This window comes from Oncorhynchus tshawytscha, linkage group LG31, assembly GCF_018296145.1.
Source record: "Oncorhynchus tshawytscha isolate Ot180627B linkage group LG31, Otsh_v2.0, whole genome shotgun sequence".
NCBI classification, from domain to species: domain Eukaryota; kingdom Metazoa; phylum Chordata; class Actinopteri; order Salmoniformes; family Salmonidae; genus Oncorhynchus; species Oncorhynchus tshawytscha.
The window spans coordinates 5,888,361-5,914,108 of NC_056459.1; the positions used below are offsets into that span (position 1 = coordinate 5,888,361).

Genomic DNA, 25,748 nt, shown 5'->3' on the forward strand with positions numbered 1-25,748 from the left:
GGGGGTTTACTTGACTTTGCCAGGATCCCCATTAGCCACAGCACATGCAGCAGCTACTCTTCCTGGGGTCCACACAAAACATACAAATACATGACAAAGTACAGAACGGAGAACTGTTGAATGACAACGGGGGAGGAAAGGAGAGAGAAGAAGATGGTGTAAGACGGGGTGCGAAGGACAGGCGGGATATCAGAGGGAAGGAGAGGCGGCAGGAGAGCACGCGGAAGCGTAGTCGCATTTACATTTAAAGTTTGGGCTGCAGTTGTGTTCTAGTGTGATGGGTTAATTAATTTTGGAGTGTGTGTGGGCGCAGCGCATTTGCACCTCTTCATGTGGGAGAAAGACGTAGGTTTTGTGTGTTACGTTCTCGTGAATGACTTCACCTCCTCACCCTGCAGGCAGAGAACTCCTTACTCATTTCCTGGTCATAGAATTTAAAAAAATAAATGTCTTTGTATCTCCTCTCTCTCCCTTTGATAAGTGTCTGTCTGCCTGTCTGTGTGGAACCCCTAATGAGAAGTTATGGGTTAGGTGAGGCTTCAGCGACCGCCAAAATGAATTGAGTCATCAAGTGGCTTTTTCATGGCTGATGCCCTGCCACATAAGACGCTTTGTCAGTCAGTGATGGGAATTTTAATTGGTTAGCCTGGCTGGCTTATCATTGGGCTCGATGGGCACATATTTTATTATTCGCCGGTATAGTACTTTGAATTGATGTTTTTGGCCAAACCAACACACACACACACACAGAAGACAAACGCACACACAGCTGTGACAAGCACGCGAAGACACAGGCACCCTTGGTTAATCAGGGGGCTCATTTTGAACAGAGGTCTCCACAGAAAAGTGTCTCCGAGCGAGAGAGGTGAAAACATGTCTTTCATCTGCATAAAAGGAGACCAAATGTGAAGTTGTTCCCCTCAATCCCTCCTCCTCTCTCCCCTCAATCCCTCCTCCTCTCTCCCTCAATCCCTCCTCCTCTCTCCTCTCAATCCCTCCTCCTCTCTCCCCTCAATCCCTCCTCTCTCCCCCTCAATCCCTCCTCCTCTCCCCCCCAATCCCTCCTTCTCTCTCCTCTCAATCCCTCCTCCTCTCTCCCTCAATCCCCCTCCTCTCTCCCCCAATCCCTCCTCCTCTCCCCCTCAATCCCTCCTCCTCTCTCTCCCCTCAATCCCTCCTCCTCTCTCCCCTCAATCCCTCCTCCTCTCTCCCCTCAATCCCCCCTCCTCTCTCCCCCAATCCCTCCTCCTCTCTCCCCTCAATCCCTCCTCCTCTCTCCCCTCAATCCCTCCTCCTCTCTCCCCTCAATCCCTCCTCCTCTCTCCCCTCAATCCCTCCTCCTCTCTCCCCTCAATCCCTCCTCCCTCCTCCCCTCAATCCCTCCTCCGCTCTCCCTCAATCCCTCCTCCTCTCTCCTCTCAATCCCTCCTCCTCTCTCCCCCAATCTCTCCTCCTCTTCCCCCTCAATCCCTCCTTCTCTCTCCTCTCAATCCCTCCTCCTCTCTCCCCTCAATCCCTCCTCCTCTCTCCCTCAATCCCTCCTCCTCTCTCCCTCTCAATCCCTCCTCCTCTCTCCTCTCAATCCCTCCTCCTCTCTCCTCTCAATCCCTCCTCCTCTCTCCTCTCAATCCCTCCTCCTCTCTCCTCTCAATCCCTCCTCCTCTCTCCTCTCAATCCCTCCTCCTCTCTCCCTCAATCCCTCCTCCTCTCTCCTCTCAATCCCTCCTCCTCTCTCCTCTCAATCCCTCCTCCTCTCTTCTCTCAATCCCTCCTCTCTCCTATCAATCCCTCTTCCTCTCTCCCCTCAATCCCTCATCCTCTCTTTCATTTTCTCCTCCTCACAACTGTTGAGATCTTCATTGTGCAGCTAGCTGTCAAGTGTGTGTGTGTGTGTGTGTGTGTGTGTGTGTGTGTGTGTGTGTGTGTGTGTGTGTGTGTGTGTGTGTGTGTGTGTCTCCGGTGGTTTGTTGATGAGCTCAACTGTCTGTGTCACCCTCCTGCTGGTCTGTCAGACACAACAGTGACAGGCCTAACAGACAGCTGCCTCTCATCACTTAGCTCACACCCACCAAGGTCTAATACAGCACAGAAGGAACACACACACACACCTCCCCACTTAGCCTCCACCCCGTCACATCGAGGTCTACTCTGAGCATTCCTGTGTGCGCTTGTGCAGTGTGTGTTCGCAATATACAGTCAGCGTATCCATCGCGTTGTGGCTGTCTTTCTCCTACAATCAGCACTTTATTCTCTCAAACTTCACTCTGCACTCCCCGTGAACTCATCCCCTCTCTAAACATATTTTGTGTCTGTTTGCTGTGTGTGTGTGTGTGTGTGTGTGTGTCATTTCCCCTGACTGTGTCCTCTGTCAGGTTGTGTTGAGCACTCTCGTCGTCTCCTCTGCCAAACCGTGGCGGTAGGCCTGCCTGGCCCGGTATGTGTGGATGTGAGCCCCGCCACAGGCTGCCTGTCCCGGTATGTGTGGATGTGAGCCCCGCCACAGGCTGCCTGGCCCGGTATGTGTGGATGTGAGCCCCGCCACAGGCTGCCTGGCCCGGTATGTGTGGATGTGAGCCCCGCCACAGGCTGCCTGGCCCGGTATGTGCGGATGTGAGCCCCGCCACAGGCTGCCTGTCCCGGTATGTGTGGATGTGAGCCCCGCCACAGGCTGCCTGTCCCGGTATGTGTGGATGTGAGCCCCGCCACAGGCTGCCTGTCCCGATATGTGTGGATGTGAGCCCCACCACAGGCTGCCTGGCCCGGTATGTGTGGATGTGAGCCCCGCCACAGGCTGCCTGTCCCGATATGTGTGGATGTGAGCCCCGCCACAGGCTGCCTGTCCCGGTATGTGTGGATGTGAGCCCCGCCACAGGCTGCCTGTCCCGGCTATGTGTGGATGTGAGCCCCGCCACAGGCTGCCTGCCCGGTATGTGTGGATGTGAGCCCCGCCACAGGCTGCCTGTCCCGGTATGTGTGGATGTGAGCCCCGCCACAGGCTGCCTGTCCCGGTATGTGTGGATGTGAGCCCCGCCACAGGCTGCCTGTCCCGGTATGTGTGGATGTGAGCCCCGCCACAGGCTGCCTGGCTTACAGCAAGTGTCATAATACGGGACATAAGGGAAGACGGAGAAGCACAGGAGCAGCATCGCCTTGCACACAGCTACATGAAGAGATTCAGTTACTGGAGGACTGAGCTGTTTCATTATTCAGGAGCTAGTCTGTCCAACTCACTTACTGGGAAACTGGTCTGAGACCGACACATTTGAGAATGATTTTGGAAACGTGTGTTTTGGATGAATTTGGGTGGGTGGGTGGGTGGGGGGGGGGGGCTAAACTTCATGTGCCTCTCTCGTTAACTCACTTTTCTGGCACCCGTCCATCCACCCACAGGCTGACATGTTCAATCATTCTGTCACTCTCCACTGGTTCTCAGTGTACACACACATGCAAACACAGGTGCATGCAAGCACACACATAATGTGCCCACACAGTCTATAATCATGCACTTTAGATGGAAATGTATCTGTGGCATGTGTCTACTCTCCACTCTCTCCCACTCTCTTCCCGTACAGCAGAATCCTATCTCAGGTGTGTGTTTTCTCTCCGAACACGCGTCACGCACACATACACACACACACACACACACACACACACACACACACACACACACACACACACAGAGGTTCATATGAATGAAAATGACCAACGATAATAGCCTCTATTTGCCGCCCAAATCCTCTGCAATATCTCCTCCTCCTTCCTCCCTCTCTTTCTTCCCCTTTCTCCTCCTTCCTTCCTCCCTCTCTTTCTTCCCCTTCCTCTCTCTCTCTTTCTTCCCCTTCCTCCCACTCTTTCTTCCCCTTCCTCCTCCTTCCTTCCTCCCTCTCTTTCTCCTCCTTCCTCCCCCTCTTTATCCTCCTCCCTCCCTCTCTTTCTTCCCCTTCCTCCCTCTGTTTCTTCCCCTTCCTCTCTCTCTTTCTTCCCCTTCCTCCCTCTCTTTCTTCCCCTTCCTCCCTCTCTTTCTTCCCCTTCCTCCTCCTTCCTTCCTCCCTCTCTTTCTCCTCCTTCCTTCCTCCCTCTCTTTCTTCCCCTTCCTCTCTCTCTCTTTCTTCCCCTTCCTCCTCCCCCTCTTTCTTCCCCTTCCTCCCCCTCTTTCTTCCCCTTCCTCCCTCTCTTTCTTCCCCTTCCTCTCTCTCTCTTTCTTCCCCTTCCTCCCCTCTTTCTTCCCCTTCCTCCTCCTTCCTTCCTCCCTCTCTTTCTCCTCCTTCCTCCCCCTCTTTATCCTCCTCCCTCCCTCTCTTTCTTCCCCTTCCTCCCTCTGTTTCTTCCCCTTCCTCTCTCTCTTTCTTCCCCTTCCTCCCTCTCTTTCTTCACCTTCCTCCCTCTCTTTCTTCCCCTTCCTCCTCCTTCCTTCCTCCCTCTCTTTCTCCTCCTTCCTTCCTCCTCCCTCTCTTTCCCCTTCCTCTCTCTCTCTCTTCTCCTCTTTCTTCCCTTCCTCCCCTCTTTCTTCCCCTTCCTCCCCTCTTTCTTCCCCTTCCTCCCTCTCTTTCTTCCCCTTCCTCCCCTCTTTCTTCCCTTCTCCCTCTCTTTCTTCCCCTTCCTCCCTCTCTTTCTTCCCCTTCCTCCCCTCTTTCTTCCCCTTCCTCCCTCTCTTTCTTCCCCTTCCTCCCCTCTCTTTCTTCCCCTTCCTCCCTCTCTTTCTTCCCCTTCCTCCCTCTCTTTCTTTCCCCTCCCTCTCTTTCTCCCCTTCCTTCCTCCCTCTCTCTCTTTCTTCCCCTTCCTCCTCTCTTTCTTCCCCTTCCTCCCCCTGTTTCTTCCCCTTCCTCCCTCTCTTTCTTCCCTTCCTCTCTCCTCTCTTTCTTCCCCTTCCTCCCTCTCTTTCTTCCCCTTCCTCCCTCTCTTTCTTCCCCTTCCTCCCTCTCTTTCTTCCCCTTCCTCCCTCTCTTTCTTCCCCTTCCTCCTCTCTTTCTTTCCCTCTCTTTCTTCCCCTTCCTCCCTCTCTTTCTCCTCTTTCCTTCCTCCCTCTCTCTCTTTCTTCCCCTTCCTCTCTCTTTCTTCCCCTTCCTCCCTCTCTTTCTTCCCCTTCCTCCCTCTCTTTCTTCCCCCTTCTCTCTCTCTTTCTTCCCCTTCCTCCCTCTCTTTCTTCCCCTTCCTCCCTCTCTTTCTCCTCCTTCCTTCCTCCCTCTCTCTTTCTTCCCCTTCCTCTCTCTCTTTCTTCCCCTTCCTCCCCCTGTTTCTTCCTTCCTCCCCTCTCTTTCTTCCCCTTCCTCTCTCTTTTTTCCCCTTCCTCCCTCTTTCTTCCCCTTCCTCCTCTCTTTCTTCCCCTTCCTTCCCTCTCTTTCTTCTTCCCCTTTTCCTCCTCTCTCTTTCCCCTTCCCTCTTTCTCCCTCTCTTTCTTTCTTCCCCTTCTCTCCCTCTCTTTCTTCCCCTTCCTCCCTCTCTTTCTTCCCCTTCCTCCCTCTCTTTCTTCCCCTTCCTCCCTCTCTTTCTTCCCCTCCCTCCCTCTCTTTCTTCCCTCCCTCTCTCTTTCTTCCCCTTACTGTCTCTCTCTTTCTTCCCCTTCCTCCCCCTCTTTCTTCCCCTTCCCTCCCTCCCTTTCTTTCTTCCTTCCCTCTCTTTCTTCCCTCCTTCCTCTCTTTCTTCCTTCTTCTCCTTCCTTCTCTCTCTTTCTTCCCCTTCCTCTCTCTCTCTTTCTTCCCCTTCTCTCTCTCTTTCTTTCTACCCCTTCCTCTCTCTCTTTCTTCCCCTTCCTCCTCTCTTTCTTCCCCTCCTCTTTCTCTTTCTTCCCCTCCCTTCTCTTTCTTCTTCTCTCTTTCTTCCCCTTCCTTCCTCCCTCTTTCTTCCCCTTCCTCTCCTCTCTTTCTTCCTTCCTCCCCCTCTTTCTTCCCCTTCCTCCCTCTCTTTCTTCCCCTTCCTCTCTCTCTTTCTTCCCCTTCCTCCCCCTCTTTCTTCCCCTTCCTCCCTCTCTTTCTTCCCCTTCCTCTCCTCTCTTTCTTCCCCTTCCTCCTCTTTCTCTCTTTCTTCCCCTTCCTCCCTCTCTTTCTTTCCTTCCTCTCCTCTTTCTTCCCCTTCCTCCCTCTCTTTCTTCCCCTTCCTCCTCTCTCTTTCTTCCCCTCTCTCTCTCTTTCTTCCCCTTCCTCCCCCTGTTTCTTCCTCTTTCTTCTCCCTCTCTTTCTTCCCCTTCCTCTCTCTCTTTCTTCCCCTTCCTCTCTCTTTCTTCCCCTTCCTCCTCTCTTTCTTCCCCTTTCTCCCTCTCTTTCTTCCCCTTCCTCCCTCTCTTTCTTCCCCTTCCTCTCTCTCTCTCTTTCTTCCCCTCCTCCTCCTCTTTCTTCCCCTTCCTCCCCCTCTTTCTTCCCCTTCCTCCTCTCTTTTTCCCCTTCCTCCCTCTCTTTCTTCCCCTTCCTCCTCTCTTTCTTCCCCTTCCTCTCTCTTTCTTCCCTTCCCCTCTCTTTCTTCCCCTTTCTTCCCTCTCTTTCTCCCCCCTTCCTCCCTCTTTCTTCCCCTTCCCCTCTCTCTCTCTCTTTCTTCCCCTTCCTCCCCTCTTTCTCCTTCCTCCCTCTCTTTCTTCCCCTTCCTCCCTCTCTTTCTTCCCCTTCCTCCTCTCTTTCTTCCCCTTCCTCCCTCTCTTTCTTCCCCTTCCTCCCTCTCTTTCTTCCCCTTCCTCCCTCTCTTTCTCCTCCTTCCTTTCTCCCTCTCTCTCTTTCTTCCCCTTCCTCCCCCTCTTTCTTCCCCTTCCTCCCTCTCTTTCTTCCCCTTCCCTCTCTCTTTCTTCCCCTTCCTCCTCTCTTTCTTCCCCTTCCTCCCTCTCTTTCTTCCCCCTTCCTCCCTCTTTCCCCTTTCCCTCCCTCTCTTTCTTCCCCTTTCTCCCTCTCTTTCTTCCCCTTCCTCCCTCTCTTTCTTCCCCTTCCTCCCTCTCTTTCTTCCCCTTTCTCCCTCTCTTTCTTCCCCTTCCTCCCTCTCTTTCTTCCCCTTCCTCCCTCTCTTTCTTCCCCTTCCTCCCTCTCTTTCTTCCCCTTCCTCCCTCTCTTTCTTCCCCTCCTCCCTCTCTTTCTTCCCCTCCCTCTCTCTTTCTTCCCCTTACTCTCTCTCTTTCTTCCCCTTCCTCCCCCTCTTTCTTTCCCTCCTTCTTTCTCCTCCCTCTCTCTCTCTTCTCCTCCTTCCTCTCTTTCTTCCCCTTCCTCCTCTCTCTTTCTTCCCCTTCCTCTCTCTCTCTTTCTTCCCCTTCCTCTCCTCTCTTTCTTCCCCTTCCTCTCTCTTTCTTCCCCTTCCTCTCTCTCTTTCTTCCCCTTCCTCTTTCTCTTTCTTCCCCTCCCTCTCTCTTTCTTCCCCTTCCTCCCTCTCTTTCTTCCCCTTCCTTCCCCCTCTTTCTTCCCCTTCCTCCCTCTCTTTCTTCCCCTTCCTCCCCCTCTTTCTTCCTTCCTCCCCCTCTTTCTTCCCCTTCCTCCTCTCTTTCTTCCCCTTCCTCCCCTCTCTTTCTTCCCCTTCCTCCCCTCTCTTTCTTCCCCTTCCTCTCCTCTCTTTCTTCCCCTTCCTCCCTCTCTTTCTTCCCTTCCTCCCTCTCTTTCTTCCCCTTCCTCCCTCTCTTTCTTCCCCTTCCTCCCTCTCTTTCTTCCCCTTCCTCCCTCTCTTTCTTCCCCTTCCTCTCCTCTCTTTCTTTCCTCCCCTCTTTCTCCTCCTTCCTTCCTCCCTCTCTCTTTCTTCCCCCTTTCTCTCTCTTTCTTCCTTCCTCCCCCTGTTTCTTCCCCTTCCTCCCTCTCTTTCTTCCCCTTCCTCCTCTCTTTCTTCCCCTTCCTCCCTCTCTTTCTTCCCCTTCCTCCCTCTCTTTCTTCCCCTTCCTCCCTCTCTTTCTTCCCCTCCCCTCCTTCCTCCCTTCTTTCTTCCCCCTTCCCTTCCTCTCTCTTTCTTCCCCTTCCTCCCTCTCTTTCTTCCCCTTTCTCCCCCTCTTTCTTCCCCTTCCTCCCTCTCTTTCTTCCCCTTCCTCCCTCTCTTTCTTCCCCTTCCTCCCTCTCTCTTTCTTCCCCTTTCCTCTCTCTTTCTTCCCCTTCTCCCTCTCTTTCTTCCCCTTTCTCCCTCTCTTTCTTCCCCTTCCTCCCTCTCTTTCTTCCCCTTCCTCCCTCTCTTTCTTCCCCTTCCTCCCCCTCTTTCTTCCCCCTTCCTCCCTCTCTTTCTTCCCCCCTTCCCTCTCTTTCTTCCCCTTCCTCCCTCTCTTTCTTCCCCTTCCTCTCTCTCTTTCTTCCCCTTCCTCCTCTCTTTCTTCCCCTTCCTCCTCTTCTTTCTCCCTCCTCTCTCTTTCTTCCTTCCCTCTTTCTTCCCTTCCTCTCTCTCTTTTTCTTCCCCTTCTCTCTTTCTCTCTCTTTCTTCCCCTTTCCCTCTTCTCTTCTTCTCCTCTCTTTCTTCCCTTTCTCTCTCTCTTTCTTTCCCCCCTTCTTTCTTTCCTCTCTTTCTCCCCTTCCTCCCTTCTTTCTTCCCCCTCCTTCTTTCTTCCTTCCTTCCTCTCTCTTTCTTTCCTCTTTTCTTCCTCCCTCTCTTTCTTCCCCCCTTCCTCTCTCTCTCTCTCTTTCTTCTTCCCTTCTCTCTCTCTTTCTTCCCCTTCCTCTCTCTCTCTTTCTTCCCTTCCTCTCTCTCTTTCTTTCCCCTTCCCCTCTTTCCTCTCCTCTCTCTTTCTTTCCCCTTCCTCCTCTCTCTTTCTTTCTTCTCCTTCCCTCTCTCTCTCTTTCTTCCCCTTCCCTCTCTCTCTTTCTTCCCCTTCCCTCTCTCTCTTTCTTCCCCTTCTCTCTCTCTCTTTCTTTCCCTTCCCCTTCTCTTTCTTCCCTTCCCTCTCTCTCTTTCTTCCCTTCCCTCCTCTTTCTTTCTTTCCCTCTCCCCTCCTCTTTCTTTCTTCCCCTCCTCTCTCTCTTTCTTCCCCTTCCTCTCTCTCTTTCTTCCCCTTCCTCTCCTTTCCTCTCCTCTTCTCCCCCCCCCTCTCTTTCTTCCCCTTCCTCTCTCTCTTTCTTCCCCTTCTCTCTCTCCTCCTTCCTCTCTCTCTCTTTCTCCTTCCTTCCTCTCTCTCTTTCTCTTTCTCCTCCTTCCTCTCTCTCTCTTTCTTCCCCTTCCTCTCTCTCTCTTTCTTCCCCTTCCTATTTTGAGTAGCCATAGTACCTGTGTAATTGTGAGTTTTTTTATCTGGGCCGGCGTGGGGCCTGCAGACAGACAGAATGCTGATAGGGCAGATTACACAGGGAGCGGGGGACATCCTGCCAGATAGCGTGCCTCCGCTGGTTTGGCTGATAGACCCAGATTAAAAGTGGGGGCCATTGCCAGATAGTGAGCCCTGGGAGGGGTGATGCTGGGCCACAACACAACATCATTATCGCGGTCTGTCTTTGTGGCTCACACAGATTCTGATTTAAGGCAAAGGGAGAGGGCTATTTTGATGGCAGGGTCTTATTCAGGTGTTGAATGATTTGTGTTGTGTTGAATTTGGTGAATGTCGTGACTGTCACAGAGGCATTTTAGATGTAGGGGAATTGACACACACTCTACGGGTGGATATACACACGCGGACACACACACACACACACACACAATGTAGTGGCATTCAGATCGCAGAAACATTTTTTTAAATTCTACCCTCTTCCCAAAGATGTGTTACTGTCCCCCAGTATCTTAGTGTTCATAGTGGCATTGTTCTGAGCTCATTTGCCTATGCCAAGCCTCTTGGAGACATACACACAAACATACATGAACACATAGGCAGTGCCGGAGATGCATCAGGCAGGGTGCCGGAGATGCATCGGGCAGGGTGCCGGAGATATATCAGGCAGGGTGCCGGAGATATATCAGGCAGGGTACCGGGGGTGCATTAGGCAGGGTGCCGGAGATATATCAGCCAGGGTGCCGGAGATATATCAGGCAGGGTGCCGGAGATACATCGGGCAGGGTGCCGGAGATACATCGGGCAGGGTGCCGGAGATGCATCGGGCAGGGTGCCGGAGATGCATCGGGCAGGGTGCCGGAGATGCATCGGGCAGGGTGCCGGAGATGCATCGGGCAGGGTGCCGGAGATGCATCGGGCAGGGTGCCGGAGATGCATCGGGCAGGGTGCCGGAGATGCATCGGGCAGGGTGCCGGAGATGCAGGATGCCTCTAACACTACACTCCTTTCCTCCCCAAGTCCGTTTTAACCCAGCTTGTAGATGTTTAGAGTAATGCTGTACACTGTACTTACAGCCTGTTAACTTCCCTATCATGATTGGTTGATACCCGTTGGCTTAATCACTCAAGACTTTTTTTGTGTGTACGTACACACACGCGCGCTCGTGAGAGAGAGCGAGAGACCAGTAGAACAAAGAAATCCCTGCATTCTAAGGTGGATGTATTCACTGCAGAGGCATAAACAGGGCTGTAGGGAAGAACAGTCCCTGGAGAAAGAGACAGGGAGGGAGGGGGAGAGGGAGAGAGGGAGAGATTGATTCATACACACTCTCCTTCTCTGTGGTGGTGCTGAGGGACTACAGCTCCACTGCCTGTCTTCAGGGATTGCGAGTAGCAGCGTAGTGCACCTTCACATCAAATCATCAAATCCCATTGTATTGGTCACATACACATGGTTAGCAGATGTTATTGTGAGTGTAGCGAAATGCTTGTGCTTCTAGATCTGACAGTGCAGCAGATTCTAACAGGTAATATCTAACAATTCCACAACAAAACCTAATACACACAATCTAGTAAAGGAATGGAATGAGAATATATAAATATAAAATATATGGATGAGCAGTGACAGAGCGGCTAAGATGCAATAGATAGTAAAGAATATATAGTGAAGGGTACATTATACAGTATATACATATGAGATGAGTAATGCGAGATATGCTAACATTCTTAAAGTGGCATTATTAAAGTGACTAGTGTTCCATTTATTAAAGTGGCCAATGATATCAAGCCTGTAGGTAGGCAGCCGCATGTCTGTGCTAGTGGTGACTGTTTAACAATCTGATGGCCTTGAGATAGAAGCTGTTTTCCAATCTCTCGGTCCCAGCTGTAATGTACCTGTACTGACCTCGCCTTCTGGGTGGAAGCGGGGTGAACTGGTAGTGGCTCAGGTGGTTATTGTCCTTGATGATCTTTTTTGCCTTCCTGTGACATTGGGTGTTGTAGGTGTCCTGCAGGGCAAGTAGTTTGCCCCCGGTAATGCGTTGTGCAGATCTCACTACCCTCTGGAGAGTCCTGTGGTTGTGGGCGGTGCAGTTGCCGTACCAGGCAGATTGTGCACCTGTAAAGTTAGTGAGGGTTTTCGGTGACAAGCCACATGCCATCTGGTCTGCGCATGCTCCGAGGACGTGGCTAGGGATGCCGTCTGGGCCAGCAGCCTTGCGAGGGTTAACACGTTTAAATGTTTCACTCACGTTGGCCACGGAGAAGGAGAGCCCACTGTCTTTGGTAGCGGGCCGTGTCGGTGGCACTGTATTGTCCTCAAAACATGCAAAGAAGTTGTTTAATTTGTCTGGGAGAAAGACGTCGATGTCTGCAATGGGGGCTGGTTTTCTTTTTGTAATCCGTGATTGTCTGTAGACCCTGCCACATATGTCTCGTGTTTGAGCCGTTGATTTGTGACTCCACTTTGTCTCTATAATGACACTTTGCTTGTTTTGATTGCCTTACGGTGGGAATAACTACTTCATGTTTCCAGTCGCCTTGCCATGATTAAATGCGGTGGTACGTGCTTTCAGTTTTATGCAAATGCTGCCATCAATCCACAGTTTCTGGTTAGGGAAGGTGTTAATAGTCACAGTGCGTACAACATCTCCTATACACTTGCTGATAAACTCGCTTGCTAATAAACTCAGAACATATCCCAGTCCACGTGATCGAAGCAATCTTGAAGCCTGGAATCCGTTTGGTTAGACCAGCATTGGATAGACCTAAGCACGGGCGCTTCCTGTTTAAGTTTCTGCCTATAGTAGGGAAGCAACAAGATGGAGTCATGGTCAAATTTGCCAAAAGGAGGGCGTGGAAGGGCCTTGTATGCATCGTGGAAGTTAGAGTAGCAGTGGTCGAGTGTGTTATTTGCTCGTGTACTGCAATCGATATGCTGATATAATTAAGGAAGCTCTGTTTGCATAAAGTCCAGTGAAGTACCTTGGTGGGCGTCTTGGTATCCGCTTGATAACCGAGGAGAGATCTCTTGGGAGGTAATACGGTCTGCATTTGATTGTGAGGAATTCTAGGTCAGGTGAACAAAAGGATTTGAGTTCTCGTATGTTGTTACAATTACACCATGAGTCGTTAATCGTGAAACATACACCCCTGCCCTTCTTCTTACCAGAGAGATGTTTGTTCCTGTCGGCGCGATGCACTGAAAATCTGTTGGCTGTACGGACACTGACATCATGTCCCCAGCTACCCATGTCTCCGTGAAACAGAGTATGTTACAATCCCGGATATCTCTTTGGAAAGCAACTTTTGCCCTAATTTCGTTGACTTTGTTAACTAGGGACTAGACATTAGCGAGTAATATACTTGGAAGCGGTGGGTGGTGTGCGCGGATCCGAAGCCTCACTAGAAGACCGCTCCGGCACCCTCTGCTACGACGGCGTTGTTTTGGGTCGGCCTCTGGAATCAGTTCAAATGCCCTGGGAGGTGCAGACAAAGGATCAGCTTTGCGAAAGGCGTATTCCTAGTAGTAATGGTTGTGCTGGTAAGTTGTCGTCTCTCTGATATCCAATAGTTCTTCCTGGCTGTATGTATTAACACTTAAGGTTTTCTGGGCTAACAATATAAGAAATAATACATAAAAAATTCAATACTGCACAGTTTCCTAAGGACTTGAAGTGAAGCTGGCATCTCTATCGTTGCCATCTTATTCATGTTTGTTTGCAGCGTCAAGATGGAAGGCACGTGCAACTGTGGAACATGGAGGCCATTTTGTGCCAAATTGTATTAATTACCTGCAATAGAGCCGCCGCCACCACAACGTCTTCTTTGTTTTCACAATATAACATTTTTATACTGCAAATTGGTTGGTTACGTGAGTATAGAATCCACGTGCAACTGTGGAGGCGGGAGCCATTTTGTGCCACTACCTACCTGTCGCATAGCTGTCTTTTTTTGTCATATTTATACTGCACCTTTGTGTACACCACCTGCGTAGACACCTGCCAGAACTGAGCCACCACACCACGTAGCTTCATTATCTTCCACACCTTGAAAAAATCTGTTAAAATGAAAGGGATTGGATCTGTTTGTCTGTCTTTCCCTCCATGTCATTTTGTGGATGCGATCTATGATGAGGCTGTTAAGGCTGTGGTGTTGCTCATCTGTCTGGCTAGCCATGGGGTTCGGGCCTTGATTACAGTGGAACCCTGAAGGCCATAACCTCAGTCTATTGCCTGTGGAAATGAGGCTTGGTCTGCCGCAGCCAATTCGGTCTCCTGTCAGCATCCATCTCCCATTCAGACACACACACACACACACACACACACACACACACACACACACACACACACACACACACACACACACACACACACACACACACACACACACTCTCCTCTCAGCATCAATTTCCTTTCATTCAAACAGGGTCAACCCCATGGACACACACCAGCTGCTTTCAGACTGGACGGGAAACTAGATATTAGAGTGTGTTTGTGTTTAGGTGTGTGTGGGGGGGGTCAGTGTGTGTGTGCCGGTGCAAGATGGAATGTGCGCGTCATTTTGTGTGTTTGGTATGTGCATTACTACGTTGGTCTATAGAACTACACCCCTGTCCTTTCCACGTGTGTGTTTTCTTCACACTCTATATTTCTGTTTTTGCAACTACACTACCAGGGTGTGTAGTGTATTAATGTTCTCCCTTGGAGTGTGTTAGTGGTTTAGTGTTCACCCTCTGAGTGTGTTAGTGGTTTAATGTCCACCCTCGGAGTGTGTTAGTGGTTTAATGTCCACCCTTGGAGTGTGTTAGTGGTTTAATGTCCACCCTCGGAGTGTGTTAGTGGTTTAATGTCCACCCTCGGAGTGTGTTAGTGGTTTAATGTTCACCCTCGGAGTGTGTTAGTGGTTTAATGTGTTAGTGGTTTAATGTCCACCCTCGGAGTGTGTTAGTGGTTTAACTTGGAGTGTGTTAGTGGTTTAATGTCCACCCTCGAAGTGTGTTAGTGGTTTAATGTCCACCCTCGGAGTGTGTTAGTGGTTTAACGTCCACCCTCGGAGTGTGTTAGTGGTGTTAGTGGTTTAATGTCCACCCGGAGTGTGTTAGTGGTTTAACGGAAGTGTGTTAGTGGTTTTTCCACCCTCGGAGTGTGTTAGTGTTCACCCTCGAAGTGTGTTAGTGGTTTAATGTCCACCCTGTGTGTTAGTGGTTTAATGTTCACCCTCGGAGTGTGTTAGTGGTTTAATGTTCACCCTCGGAGTGTGTTAGTGGTTTAATGTTCACCCTCGGAGTGTGTTAGTGGTTTAATGTTCACCCTCGGAGTGTGTTAATGGTTAATGTTCTCCCTTGGTGTGTGTTAGTGGTTTAATGTTCTCCCTCTGAGTGTGTTAGTGTTTTAATGTTCTCCAACCGGTACTACCGCCACATTTGGGTATGTGTCCGCAGCTATGATTCTTTCAGACGGAGTTACGCTGTGAGCCCGACCTCATGTGAGCCAGAGTTTTTAAGCAGTCAGTCTCCATGCATAATTCATCACAAAAGAACAGCAAACAATAGCTGAGCGTTTTAGAAGGCAGAGCAAGTTGACAGTGTGTTCTTGGTGTATCTAATACAGCACTTACTGCTTAAAGTAGTGCCTCTCCCTCTTTCTCTCTCTTCCCTGGTGCTATTGGTCTGTTTGTCCATTTGCCTGTTTGTGCCCGTCTCGGTCTGTGTGCCTGCTTATCTGTGTGTGTGTCTCACCATATCATGTATGCCGGTGTGTGTATGTTTGTTTGCAATACGGTATACACTGAGTGTACAAAACATTAGGAACACCTGAGCTTGCCATGACAGACCGACCAGGTGAATCCAGGTGAAAGCTGTGATCCCGTATTGGTGTCACTTGTTAAAGCCACTTCAATCGGTGTGGATGAAGAGGAGGAGACGTGTTGAAAAAGATTTTTAAGCCTTGAGACGATTGAGACTTGGATTGTGTAGTGTGCCATTCAGAGGGTGAATTGGCAAGACAAAACATGTAAGTGCCCTTGAACAGGGTATGGTAGTAGGTGTATCAAGAATGGTCCACCACCCAAAGAACATCCAGCCAACTTGACACAACTGTGGCAAGCATTGGAGTCAACATGGGCCAGCATCCCTGTGGAACGCTTTTGACACCTTGTCGAGTCCCTGCCCCCAATGAATTGAGGCTGTTCTGAAGGCTCAAGGGGATACAACTCAATATTAGGAATGTTTTGTAGACTCTGTGTATATGTTCCTGCGTCTAAAGTTATTTACGTTCAGGTAATCTGTTAAATGATTGTACTGTAATCTGTTGAGGCACTTCTGGGTAGAGACGGCTGCCTTTTTACTGAGATGAGAGTAGGTGGAGATGGATACACACATGCGCAAACACGACAATGTATGCTTGCACACACTGTAGAAATACACAAAACACACATGGCAATGCACTCCGATGATTTCTATCCGATGGCTTTCTGTCTGTTACCAGTCCATTTCACTCTATTGTCTCGTGATTGAGTTGCTGCCCGTAGTTGTGATTGAACAGGCTGTGTGCAGCCCTCGTTATAGATGCCCGTAAGACACAGACCGATATCAATCAGGTGTTCTTCTTTTCTTTCTAAAGAGGAGAGATCAAATGAAAGAAGGGAGGGATACTCAGACAGACCAGGTCGGCTCATGCTGTGATCCTCACTTCAGTACGGGTCCTACAGAAAAGGGAGTCTAAGGGGCACGGTCACATGGTCACATGACTTTGGAGCGGATGTGTGACGATACTTCTGGTCATGTCGTGTTTTGGTTTGATAGAAAGCCATTGTGTTTGTGAGGGGGAAAGGTGACGAGATCTCGGGAAGATAATAGAAGTGTAATAATAAGGAATGAGGACAGAAATTCAGACTTGTCAGAATTGACATGGATCTACATGGGAGAGAGTGAAAGAAAGAGATTTGCAAGTATTACCTCGTTAATGACTCCTTAATTATAGCTAGCAAAATATTGATCGTGGTAATGAAATAAGGCTTCAACCATAATGGTCTTTGACTGACAATGAGCAGCACATTTTAATGTTTAATTTGACCTTTATTTAACTAGGCAAGTCAGATAAGAACAAATTCTTATTTACAATGGCGGCCTACCCCGGCCAAACCCAGACGACACTGGGCCAATTGTGCGCCGCCCTATGGGACTCCCAATCACGGCCAGATGTGAAACAGCCTGGCTTCGAACCAGGGACTGTAGTGATGCCTCTTGCACTGAGATGCAGTGCCTTACCTCGTTAATGACTCCTTAATTATAGCTTGCCGAGTGGGCGTTGCTTTCAGCTCATCTGCGGTAACAAGGGACGTTTTCCTGGTCACTTCAGGTCATGTGGTAAAGTATTTCTCATAGAATGTGGAAAGGTATTTTTGCAGTCTTCAATGTTCAGTGTTCCAACAGTACATGTACTGGATATTATTGAGTCAGAAGCAAAGGTTCTGAGGAGAGCAGTCTCAGAGGGAGAGAACATCTCCACCCACCCTCCAGCCATCAATAAATACAAAGATGTATCTTCGTCCAGATCTGTATGGAGACCCACTCCACTCACTACTAACATCATAACCCTTTTATGACTTCAATGAAGTTGTCCCAGACAGAACTTTGACAAATGCATTTCATACATTATTTATTTTCTTCTCTCCCCCCCCTCCTCCCCCCCGTCCTTTCCCCTTCTCTTTTTCTCACTAGCGCCCTCTCTGGTGAGTGAGTTTCGTGCGGAGAAGATTGAGCAGCGCAGCCTCACCCTGGTGTGGAGGGAACCTAGCTACCCCAACAGCAGCCGCACCGAGTACGAGATCAAGTACTACGAAAAGGTAACGCCGTCACCTCCGTCATATACGGTCACATTTCAACTGTCGTCATATTTGGTCAACTCCGACACTTGGAAAAATTCCATCGCCTTAGATTTAATCTCAAGTCCGCTCTTTCGCGCAACGGCTCTTTCATGCGTTCACCCTACTCCACTCCCTCTCAATTAAACTCGGCCACACTCTCAACTCGTCTCTTGGCCCTCTCCTTCTTTTAAGCCGTCTCTCTTTCCGTTACATTATTTTGCCCCCGCATTATCTTCCTCCATCACATCCCACTCTCGGGAGCACCATCCATCTCTCAAATCCACCATGTCCACTATTAATGGTCTCTCCACAGGGACTCTCATTGCGCCTGTCAGTCTATCTCGGTGTGCACTTTTCACTCTTCTCTTCTCTCCACACGTACGACAGCGTTAAAGAGCACGCACCTCCAAATCCTCATTTACCGCACGATGACGAGCAAACGGGCGCGCGCACACACACTCGCACGCGTTCAAAGACATGCATGCAAATCATGGGGGCTTAAAGCTTCATGATGGTGATTGGCGAGTTCTCTCCATATACACTGTTGCTTTGACGCTGACGGTTTAAGCACGCCACATCACTGCCACGCGTTAACCTTTAGAATCAAAGCCATTTTAAATCACGCAAGTCTGCTTTAAAATAGTAATAAAAAAAAAAAATAGTAATAAAAAAAAATGTTAAAATATATATATATATATATATATATATATATACATACACACACATACACACACACACACATACATACACACACATATACACACACACACACACACACACACACACACACACACACACACACACACACACACACACACACACACACAGTGTACCAGTCTAAAGTTTGGACACCTACTCATTCTAGGGTTTTTCTTTATTCTTTACTATTTTCTACATTGAAGAATAATAATGAAGACATCAACACTATGAACTCTGTAGTAACAAAGAAAAGTTTTAAAAAATCCAAATATATTTTTAGATTCTTCAAATAGCCACCCTTTGCCTTGATGACAGCTTTGCACACTCTTAGCATTCTCTCAGCCAACTTCACCTGGAATGCTTTTCCAACCGTCTTGAAGGAGTTCCCACATATGCCTTGAAGTCTTGAAGGAGTTCCCACACATCTCAATTGGCTTGAGGTCAGGTGTTTGTGGAGGCCAGGTCATCTGATGCAACATCTCTCCTTTTTGGTCAAATAGCCCTTACGCAGCCTGGAGGTGTGTTGGGTCATATTGTCCTGTTGAAAAACAAATGATAGTCCCACTAAGCACAAACCAGATGGGATGGTGTATCGCTGCAGAATGCTGTGGTAGCCATGCTGGTTAAGTGTGCCTTGAATTCCAAATAAATCACTGACAGTGTCACCAGCAAAGCACCATCACACCCCCTCCTTGCTTCACGGTGGGAACCACACATGCGGAGATCATCCGTTCACCTACAGTCCACAAAGACACGGTGGTTGGAACCAAAAATATAACATTTGGACTCATCAGACCAAAGGACAGATTTCCACTGGTCTAATGTCCATTGCTCATGTTTCTTGGCCCAAGCAAGTCTCTTCTTATTATTGGTGTCATTTAGTAGTTGTTTCTTTGCAGCAATTCAACCATGAAGGCCTGATTCACACAGTCTCCTCTGAACAGTTGATGTTGAGATGTGTCTGTTACTTGAACTCTGTGAAGCATTTATTTGGACTGCAATCTGAGGTGCAGTTAACTCTAATGAACTTATCCTTTGCAGCAGAGGTAACTCTGGGTCTTCCTCTTCCTCCGGTTTTTGCGACTGCACTTGAAGAAGCTTTCAAAGGTTTTGAATGACTGAGCATCACGTCTTAAAGCAATGATGGACTGTTTCTCTTTGCTTATTTGAGCCTTTCTTGCCATAGTATGGACTTGGTCTTTCACCAAATAGGGCTACCTTCTGTATACCACCCCTACCTTATCACAACACAACTGATTGGCTCAAATGCATTAAGAAGGAAAGGAATTCCACAAATTCACTTTTAACAAGGCACACCTGTTAATTGAAATGCATTCCAGGTGACTACCTCATGAAGCTGGTTGAGAGAATGCCAAGAGTGTGCAAAGCTGTCATCAAGGCAAAGGGTGGCTACTTTGAAGAATCTCAAATATGAAATATATTTTGATTACTACACTTTTCTGGTTACTTCATGATTCCAAATGTGTTCTTTCATAGTTTTGATGTCTTCACTATTATTCTACAATGTAGGTAATAGTAAAAATAAAGAAAACGCCTGGAATGAGTAGGTGTGTCCACACTTTTGTCTGGTACTGTAGATGTTTTATTGTCCCATCCCCCGGATAGGTGCAGTGAAATGTGTTGTTTAACAGGGTCAGTGCCTTGCACAAGGGCACTGGCCCAACTCTCTCTGAGTGATCTTATGGCATGTATAGACCCCACTCCGGATCATCAAAGAGGAAAAGTTCATTGCTAAAATATAATCGTGTATGCCATTTTATCCGAAGCGACTTAGTCATGCGTGCGTGCATACATTTTACGGACATGCGGTCCTGGGAATCTAACCCACTGTCCTGGCTTTGCGAGCGCCTTGCTCTACCTACTGAGCTCCAAATGACAATGTAACAAAATGTTTTTTTAAGGGTCTTGAAACAGAGCGTACACCCACTTGGTGCTTTCGTAGTTCCTTCCTGCCACTCTCTCTCCTTCCTCATTCAGGAACAGAAGGACAAGAGCTACTCAACGGTCAAGACGGCCGCCACCCGCATCAGCGTCAACAACCTCAAGGCCGGCACCACCTACGTCTTCCTCATCCGCCCCTTCTCCACCCCGGCCCCCTCCTCCTCCCTCCTCTCCGCCTCTTCCTCCTCCTCTTCCTCCTCCCCCTCTCCCATCGACTACGGAGGCTACAGCGCTCCCCTGGAGCTGCAGACGCTTGGTGAATGTGAGTATGGCCATTCCTCGCTCCTTTTCCTCGACTATCTTGTTCCAACGCCGTGAGGCAGCTTAGGATATGGTCGTGGCGGCGTCCGGCCAGCCCACACAATGATGGCCTCGTGTTTGCTAAAGACTGAGGTGTGTGTGTGGAGGAGCTCCGGGATTTTGAAATCAAGCCGTGAAATGGCTCTTCTTTTTGCTCTGTGATAGGGTGTCCCTTTATTGTCATCTGTTTGTGTGTGTGTGTGTGTGTATTCTCCCATGTGCCTGCTCTTAAACAATATGTCCGTTCCAATCCACAGTGGCGCTGGCGTCCAGTGAGCAGAACCCAGTAATCATCATCGTGGTGGTGTCTGTGGCCGCCCTCATCATGCTGCTCTCTATGGGAGTGGGCCTGCTCCTCTGGAGAAGGTACACACACACACACACACACACACACACACACACACACACACACACACACACACACACACACTCATACAGATATACACAACGTGCACACTCATACTGATATACACAGCGTGCACACACACACACACAAACAATCTGAAGAAAGTACACACACACACAACACACATCGTACAAACACACTCATACTAGTATACACAACATGTACGTACACACACACACAAGCAATTACATCTGAAGAAGGTACACACACACACACATAATATGCACACACACACTTCTAAACACACACTCAGTCACTGCTCATGCCACTCCATCATAATCCTGATTACAATAATCCAATGAGGAGAAGCACTCTGCCTCAAAGCATGTAATCACATTGAGAAGAGCTGTAATGCATGTTCAATCAGCTGTGTTCAGAGCCACTGTAATATAGAGCATTAACAAGCGACATTAGACGGTCTATTGTCAATGCTGGGGTAGCCGTGCTAAACGGTTGCATCGTTACACTCGGGACATTTTCATGATTTCAATTTGACCTGTCCTCTTAGGGTTAGGTACAGTATACAGCTAAGTCCTTTCAATAGAATTTGGCTTGCGCTCTTACTTTGTAACTCGTCGTTTTCTGTACAATTATTTACAGTTGTCATGCACAATTGAGGACTTTGGTTACCAGTGTAGTAACTACATGACATAAGGGCAACTCCATAAGGTCATTGTGTCTCAGGCACACACGCGTGAGTTTTATTCAGGTCGGTGGAGACATGGTGGTTTTCTGCTTGGCGTTCCATCTCGGTGCACGTTCACATCTGTTCAGGTCTGTTGAAAAGAAGAAGAAAAAAACAACTCACACGCCCACACACACTCCCCCCGCACCCTCACACACGTGCCCCGGCGTGTTGGCATGCAGAACCACACTCCCACGCAGTCGCACACAATTACACACGGCCGCAATCAGATGTGACCCATTTGGTTAACTCTCTTATACAGAGCCATTCACAGGCGGTGTGTTTAACATGTCGCCTGAACCTTCACAAAATGTTAGTCTTCTCAGTAAGAGAGGAACACGTGATGTACACACACACACACACACACACACACACACCCACAGTAGATCTATCATCCTGATCACCCTGATCTGATAGCATTGCTCCTTTCAGACAGTATATTTGTGTTGGAGGAATCTCTGATTATACCAACCGTCTATTTCCTTCTATTTGTCTCCTGCTCCACATGGATCTGGGAGATGGAGATGGAGATGGAGGGAAATGTCTCCCATTTCTTCATTCACGCCAACGCCATACGTTGAGGAGGAACTGTCAATCGGGCGCGCGCTTATTTCGCGTACCCATGAGCGCGCGCCCGCACACAGGGATATGTAGCACCTCGCGGGCGCAATTCCGCCCTCACACCGCCGTGCTTTATGAATCCTTTACACGCTCACCTAGACACATACGGTACTTTATGGACGCGTGCCCACAGACACGTTTCAAGGACGCAATCCTGCGGACAGGAGACGCCCTGTCCCGAATCCCTGCCGGCGTGAACCGATTGTCCTTCATTGAGAATGGATCTATTCCAAACTGTTCATCCAGAACGCTCGCATCATTCGTCAGTCTATGAGAATATGGTTATCAGCCGTCTCTTTATGTCCCGACCACAGAGGCAAAGACAAATGGGTTGATACCTCAATTACCATGCTTCCTCGTTTGCAAATATGGCTGACCCCCGACATCCCCGCGGGGCAACTGTTACAGATGACCTCCTCACTGAGACGTGTGCGCACACACACACACACACACACACATACACACACTCTCTGTCTGTCCACATAGATTATGTCTACTTGAATGAAATGGCCCTGTCAAATCAAGCGGTTTTAAATTGTTTGGAGTCGGCTAGATGTTTTGCCTAGGGGTCATATGGTGTATACATGAATATCCTCCATCCCTCCTCCAAACACTCCCTCCTCACCCTTCCTCTTAGAGACGAGTTATGGATACATTACTGGGACACACACACACACACACACACACATATATAGTGGAGATTTTGTCATAGTCATGCACACACCGACACCGACACGCGCAGTTATTGCCATACTGCATATAAAAACGAATAGTTTCCTACTTTAATTTAGATAAGCGTGAACAGACCGATGCATCACACACACACACAGTTCGTTCTTGCTTGACAGAGTTTGATAGTGCCAAGGTTTCAGGGCAGCAGCAGCAGCCCCTAATCTCTCCAGGAAGCTCAGGCTTGGCTGGTCAGAGCACTGATTGTTTACCCTCTGCTGCCTCCGGACAGACACCGTTGGTCACACGGTCAGTTGAGAGGTTGGATCGAGGGAGAAAAAGAAAAAGTAGAATGGAAGGAAAGAAAGAACGATCAGCGTAAGTGGAAGGCCTGTGACACAATCATAGGAGGGGTGTATGAGACGGATGGAAGGAAAATAATCCCTTGTATCGCTTGCTGCACGCCTGGTACACACCAGTGCACCACTACCACTATTTGCTCTTTTTGTTTTGCTCACTTCCTCCTTGCACACCTGACCAATAGTGCGCTATGTCCCTCACTCCCTCAGCTTGGCTCCCCCCTTTCCCTTTTATGTCAGTACCTGTGAGGCTCTCTATGCTCTTCACAAGGTCAATCCCAGTACTCTAAAATGGCCTCTCTTACAGAGTTCGGCAGAATTTCCCATGTTGGCAGACTACATGGCAGTCTAATGTGCTACTCACTGGAAGAGATGAGGTATTTTTGCCAATTAATCTCGGCTCTGGGTGAAAGCACCGTGCATACCTTCTGGTTTACTTCCACCCTGTCCCATTACATCATTTGCACCTGTCCTGTAGCCAATGAGGAGAGAGGATGTGACTTAGCCCTGCCCCCTCCCCTTCTTCTCTTCTACCCAGCAGTCTCTCGCCCAGCTCCTCCAACATAGCTCCTACTAGCGTGGTGCTGCTCTCCACCTCCTTCTCCACTCTTCCTCCTCCTCCTCTTTCTCCCTACTGTCAGCTGTCAACCCCCAGGTACAGGCATGTCTGCACTCCTCCCCCGCTCCTCCCTCCTTCCTGTCATCCCTTTGTTTGGACCATTCCTCCTCTCTTTCACCCTCATTCTTTTCCTGCCTGACCCAGTCCCCCCCCCCAGCCCCAGTCTACACAGAGAGAGGATGACACAATGAAGCTGCCCCCTCCTCTCTTGGAGAGTGTACTTTAAGGTGTTGATGTGTATTGTCTCGGCATTGACTCCCTGTCAGCATCGAGGTTAAATAATCAAATAAAAAGGACCTTGGGCCTGGTTCCATTCGGACCCCTTCCCATTTGGTGTTCCCAGGTGGAAATGTATACACTACAGTGGAGGCTCCACTTGAAATGTTGGAGGGCTAGGTGGAGCTTACACCTGTCTGGGGGAGCTGCAGGTGTCGGGGCTCAAATGGAACCAGGCCGTTCTATGCCTTCTGCTCTCTTGCCCTATCTCTCTCTGCATGTGTCTGCTGGTTGGTCCTGACAGATTGGCCCTATAGGCTTGCCTTATTTTCCCCACTCCTCTCTCTCTGGCCCTGCAGGTTAAGAGTCTATATGTGTCAGGTCCCCCCCCACCAAACCGGTCTTTCCCATCACACCGTGTGCATGCACTGGTGATACGGCTTGACGTGCGCATTAACACATTTGAACAAGGACACTCACACAGACCAGGCATGCACACACATGTGGACAGACACACACATTAACAAGCACACACACACACACGGCAGACAGCCAGACCACACTTACACGGACATGCAATCACACACTACAGACATATTGTACACACGAATGCACAGTTGCGAGCACACTAAAACGACGACGTGCACTCACAGACTCGTGTATATTGCACACCACAGGCGGCTGGTGGCACCTTAAATGGGGAGGACGGGCTCGTAGTAATGGCTGGAACGGAGTAAATGGAATGGTATTAAACACATGGTTTCAATGTGTTGGACACCATTCCATTGACTCCGTTCAAGGCATTATTATGAGACGTCCTCCCTTCACCAGCCTCCTGTGTTTATTATATATATGTATGCACATATTTAGCCTTTAGCTCTGCCTGGCCCCGGTGTCTTTCTTTTGTGTCAAACTGGTAGTGAATTATGGACCACTCTGAATGCTTCCCTTCGACTCGAACTGTACTTCAATCAAAGGCCTCTGTCCTCATCTTAATCCCTTGTTATGCCTGCGTGCATGGTGGCCAATCAGAATGCCTGGCTCTGGCTGACCCCATTCAGTTCTTAATGTCTCACTCTGGTGGTCTTAACCCTCCTGTTGTGCTCCTTTCATGTTAGTTTATTCTGTGTTCCCGGTCCAAAATGACCGCCCCGTTATAGCTGATTATAGATCCATAATAATACATATATTATCACCTAATGTTGTGTTTAGATCTTTGTATCAACTTCAGTTCTTGTGAACATTACAAGTTTTGAACTTCTATTGGCTCTTTATGTGTCCTGTAGGCCTCATTGACCTGAACTCATACAACTTGTTTTTGAGTTTAAAAAAAACACAAAAAAAGCATAATGTATGTATTATTTTAACTATAACAAATACTCAGATGAAATATATTGTGCTATTTATCACAGACTACTTCAATGTCAGTTTCCTGACCTCTCTCTCTCTCCTCACCAGTGTCATGATCAAAGATATGATCAAGAGCCTCACATACAGTATATCGTTTGGTCATTGTGCTGCCACAGAATGAATTGTGAGCAAGGCCTCAAAAAAGCTTGATATACCAGAGCTGCGAGAAAAGTTCTATATATTATTGAAACAATGTTGAGATTGTTTGTGAGAATACCAACAGGTGTGGTTCCGTGGGGGAAAGATTCTATTGGGGAAAGGTTCCCGTGGGGTTTGCCATGGAAGCCAAGAAGGGGAGTGACGTGTGTGTGTGTGTGTGTGTGTGTGTGTGTGTGTGTGTGTGTGTGTGTGTGTGTGTGTGTGTGTGTGTGTGTGTGTGTGTGTGTGTGTGTGTGTGTGTGTGTGTGTGTGTGTGTGTGTGTGTGTGTGTGTGTGTGTGTGTGTGTGTGTGTGTGTGTGTGTGTGTGTGTGTGTGTGTGTGTGTGTGTGTGTGTGTGTGTGCTCGTGCTCAACACACATGCATGTGGCAGTCTGTGTCCATCTGATGAATGAGCATGTGGCTGAACTCAATTTTATACACTAATTGTATTCCCGCCCATTCATTTCTAATGACCGGGAACACAACAGGTGTACAAAAGTTAAATAAAACACCCAAAATGTAACGAAAATCATCTAAATGTGTTTTGTGTGTTCAGATGCCCTGTATGGACAAAGTCATGGAACCTTGTGACAATCAGATTACATGAACTACAATTTTCAGAGAGAGAACTTGTAAAACTTGTAAATCGGTCCAATTCGACC

At 48.9% G+C, this 25,748-nt stretch overlaps 1 protein-coding gene across 1 annotated transcript in view; it reads left to right on the top strand.

Annotated features, from left to right (window-relative positions):
• LOC112229354 (ephrin type-A receptor 7-like) overlaps positions 1-25,748 on the top strand; it is a 181,065-nt gene that overhangs the window by 139,474 nt on the left and 15,843 nt on the right. Inside the window, exons 6-8 of the mRNA XM_042310483.1 lie at positions 16,856-16,980; positions 19,699-19,924; positions 20,220-20,328. Of these exons, the coding sequence (XP_042166417.1) occupies positions 16,856-16,980; positions 19,699-19,924; positions 20,220-20,328 (460 nt within the window). The remainder of the gene's footprint in view (positions 1-16,855; positions 16,981-19,698; positions 19,925-20,219; positions 20,329-25,748) is intronic.